Source organism: Aplysia californica, unplaced genomic scaffold (assembly GCF_000002075.1).
Source record: "Aplysia californica isolate F4 #8 unplaced genomic scaffold, AplCal3.0 scaffold00034, whole genome shotgun sequence".
NCBI lineage: Eukaryota > Metazoa > Mollusca > Gastropoda > Aplysiida > Aplysiidae > Aplysia > Aplysia californica.
In genome coordinates, this window is record NW_004797304.1 from 1,656,269 (window position 1) to 1,659,059 (window position 2,791).

The window sequence follows — 2,791 nt, forward strand, 5'->3', positions numbered from 1 at the left end:
CACACACACACACACACACACACACACAGACTCCACTGCCTCCCCTCTCATTCCTCCTCTTCACCCATACATACCCTAGTTCCAATGCCAGCTCGTGATCCCTCCTCTCCTTATCCTCCTCCTCCAGTTTCCTCCACTTTTCCTCTTTCGTGGGCGGATACTTGAGGCAGGTCATCGGTTTCCAAGGACGGCTCTTCATCGGTACCACCACCGAAGGATTCATGTTGATCGCATCGCGAGGCCGTGATCGGTACTGGCTTAGCCTTTGTCTAGTTTGGGGGAAAAAATCAACATAATTATGATAGATAGACGGTATTTTCTATGAAAAATCTACTCTGCACATTATGTAGAGAACCAAAAACAGACAGATTTTAGTTAGTTTTAGTAGAGGTTTTACGGCGCTCGCGACTGCATAAGGTCATATAAGAGCCAGAAGATTAGAGGTTTTACAAGAGTGTAACAAACATAAAAAAGAAGAGCGGAGATAAAGACGATAGATGTTTGATAGGAAAGAAGAAGCAAACCACACCAGAGCACCCGCCAACCACCCACGCAGACAGATTTACAAATAAAAACAAGTATAGCATCATTCTCCTCTTTAAAATACATGTACGGTCCAGTTTGTCCAAGATGTCAACTTATTGTCGAGGAGAATAGTGGTCATTTTAGACAGTGGGTTTTCTTAGACAGTATCATTATAATCTAAAAAGACAAGGGGTAAGTGGGGGTGGGGGGGGGGGGCGTTTTACAGGCAATTGTCTTGGGCAGGTGGTCTTTCGAGCAGGGTTGACAGCACTGTGTTCGTCAAATAAATCGTATTAACGTTAATTGTCCCTACCCAGATGGGCATCTACTTTTTGCTCCGCTCGATGAAGGACTGAGCCCATTTTACGGGTGCTACGAAAACTTCCTAGGGGAAAAAAACCCATAAATAATATGATTCCCCACCATTGCACCATCGTTGCGTCCACGTTACGCTACTAGTTATGATTTTAAAAAATAAGAGCAAGGCCAGTCTAGTACAGCTATCTATTTTCAGCTGTTTGCGAGGGATGCCACATTTTTGTTGAACCAAAGAGAAGCCCAACAAGACACAAAGCGTTGAGAAAAATAATAAGAAAAAAATAAATGAAGAAAAAACCCCGCACACTTCGTTTTGTGATGCTACAGCGATTTATTTGATTATGAGACATTATTGCCAATGCTCGTGTGAGATTCAATAATAATGTATTCTTGTCAAGTATATTGCCATAGCGCCATACCACTCGATGTACATCTATTATGCGAATAATGTAGAGAACCAACAACAGACAGATTAGTAAATAAACACACAAGTATAGCCTCACACATAACCATGGAGAAATAGCGGTCTGTTGTAGACTTTTAGCATAGATAGATAGATAGATAGATAGATAGATAGATAGATAGATAGATAGATAGATATGCCTGTTGAAGACTTGGAAATGAACTATGAAAAATGTGTGTCTTCAAAGAAAAGGCCTGGAAATGGCTTAGAAAAAAGGAGCAAAGCCCTACAAGCGTGACCCTCTCGAGTGAAGGGAGGAACTAATTACATGTACTTCCTGACGCCCCGTAGACAGCCTCGGCCTGTCGGACGCCGAGGGCATAAAGACGGTAGAGCGACGTCAATACAACGGTTGGGATGTTGTCATAAGTAGCTGCGTTGTTACACGCAACTACCTACCTCTATTCTGTCAACGAACTGGCCTGCAGGGCACACAATACGTTTTACGAAAAGAAACTCAATAGGTACTATAATTTATTATTTTAGGTATCATTCTCCCACACACGGACAGTAAATTGTATTTTCAATAGTTCAAGACCGTAATTTCGAGGTTTGATCACGTTTCTCAAAAGTGGATGGGATAGGGGAGTGATGATAATGATATATACTAATTAAAGCCAGTAAATTAAGGTCTGTCTGAACCAGTCAAAATCATACAATGAGAAAGTGTACATACAATAGACAAATATCTACCCAGAAAGCTTCACAAAGCAAGACTTTCAGCCACTAAGGCAGCAGTGTAGTCCATTCTAAAGATGAGGAGCTCTTCCAACTCGGCACGCAGGTTGGACCAGGTGGTGAGTTCTATTTTTAATTGCGTGATGCCTCAAGAAGGAAGGCCCAGCACAATGTCAAAGTCAAAGCCACGGCTGGGACGCTGTCATAAAGTGTCTGCCCAAGGGATCAGTAGCAAACGTCAATTTGTTCAGCGCCCGTGGCTGAGACTTTTTTTTTTTCGTTGGTGTTGTTTTGTTTGGTTTGGTTTGAGTTGGGTTGTTGTTGTTGGGTTGTTTTTTTTGGAGGGGTTGTTGTTGGTTTTAGTTTTTTTGTTCTTTTTTGTTCTGTCGGTTAGGTTCAGTCTTTTCTCTGTACTCATTCGAAATATGCATTATACGGGCATTGTTTAAAACCGAGGTTAAAAAAAAAAAGAATGTCTCAATAAGCAAGAGACCAGGTTCTTTTCGCGTTTAACTGACTTTGATGCACATTGGTCAATTCGAAAGTTGAACACTTGACACAGTGGCATGGTTCAAGAAGAAAGAAAATGGAAAGAAAGAAGGCACTAAATATCAAAGAATGGTGATTTTACCATGTTGAGGGTTAAACCTCCTGCCAAAATGGAGTGCGTTTATTTATAAGTTCTCTGTCCGCTTTGGGGAGGTAGGGTGTCTTTTTCCATTTTGGGGGGCAGAGGAGGGACAGAGAGAGAGAGAGAGAGAGAGAGAGAGAGAGAGAGAGAGAAAGAGAGAGAGAGAGAGAGAGAGA

The 2,791-nt window shown here is 41.8% G+C and overlaps 1 protein-coding gene across 1 annotated transcript in view; it reads right to left on the minus strand.

The window, feature by feature from the left end:
- Positions 1 to 2,791, minus strand: part of LOC101860951 — a gene marked incomplete in the record, with an annotated part of 17,636 nt that overhangs the window by 2,912 nt on the left and 11,933 nt on the right. Inside the window, 1 exon segment of the mRNA XM_035973846.1 lies at positions 75 to 269. Coding sequence (XP_035829739.1) covers positions 75 to 269 — 195 coding nt within the window.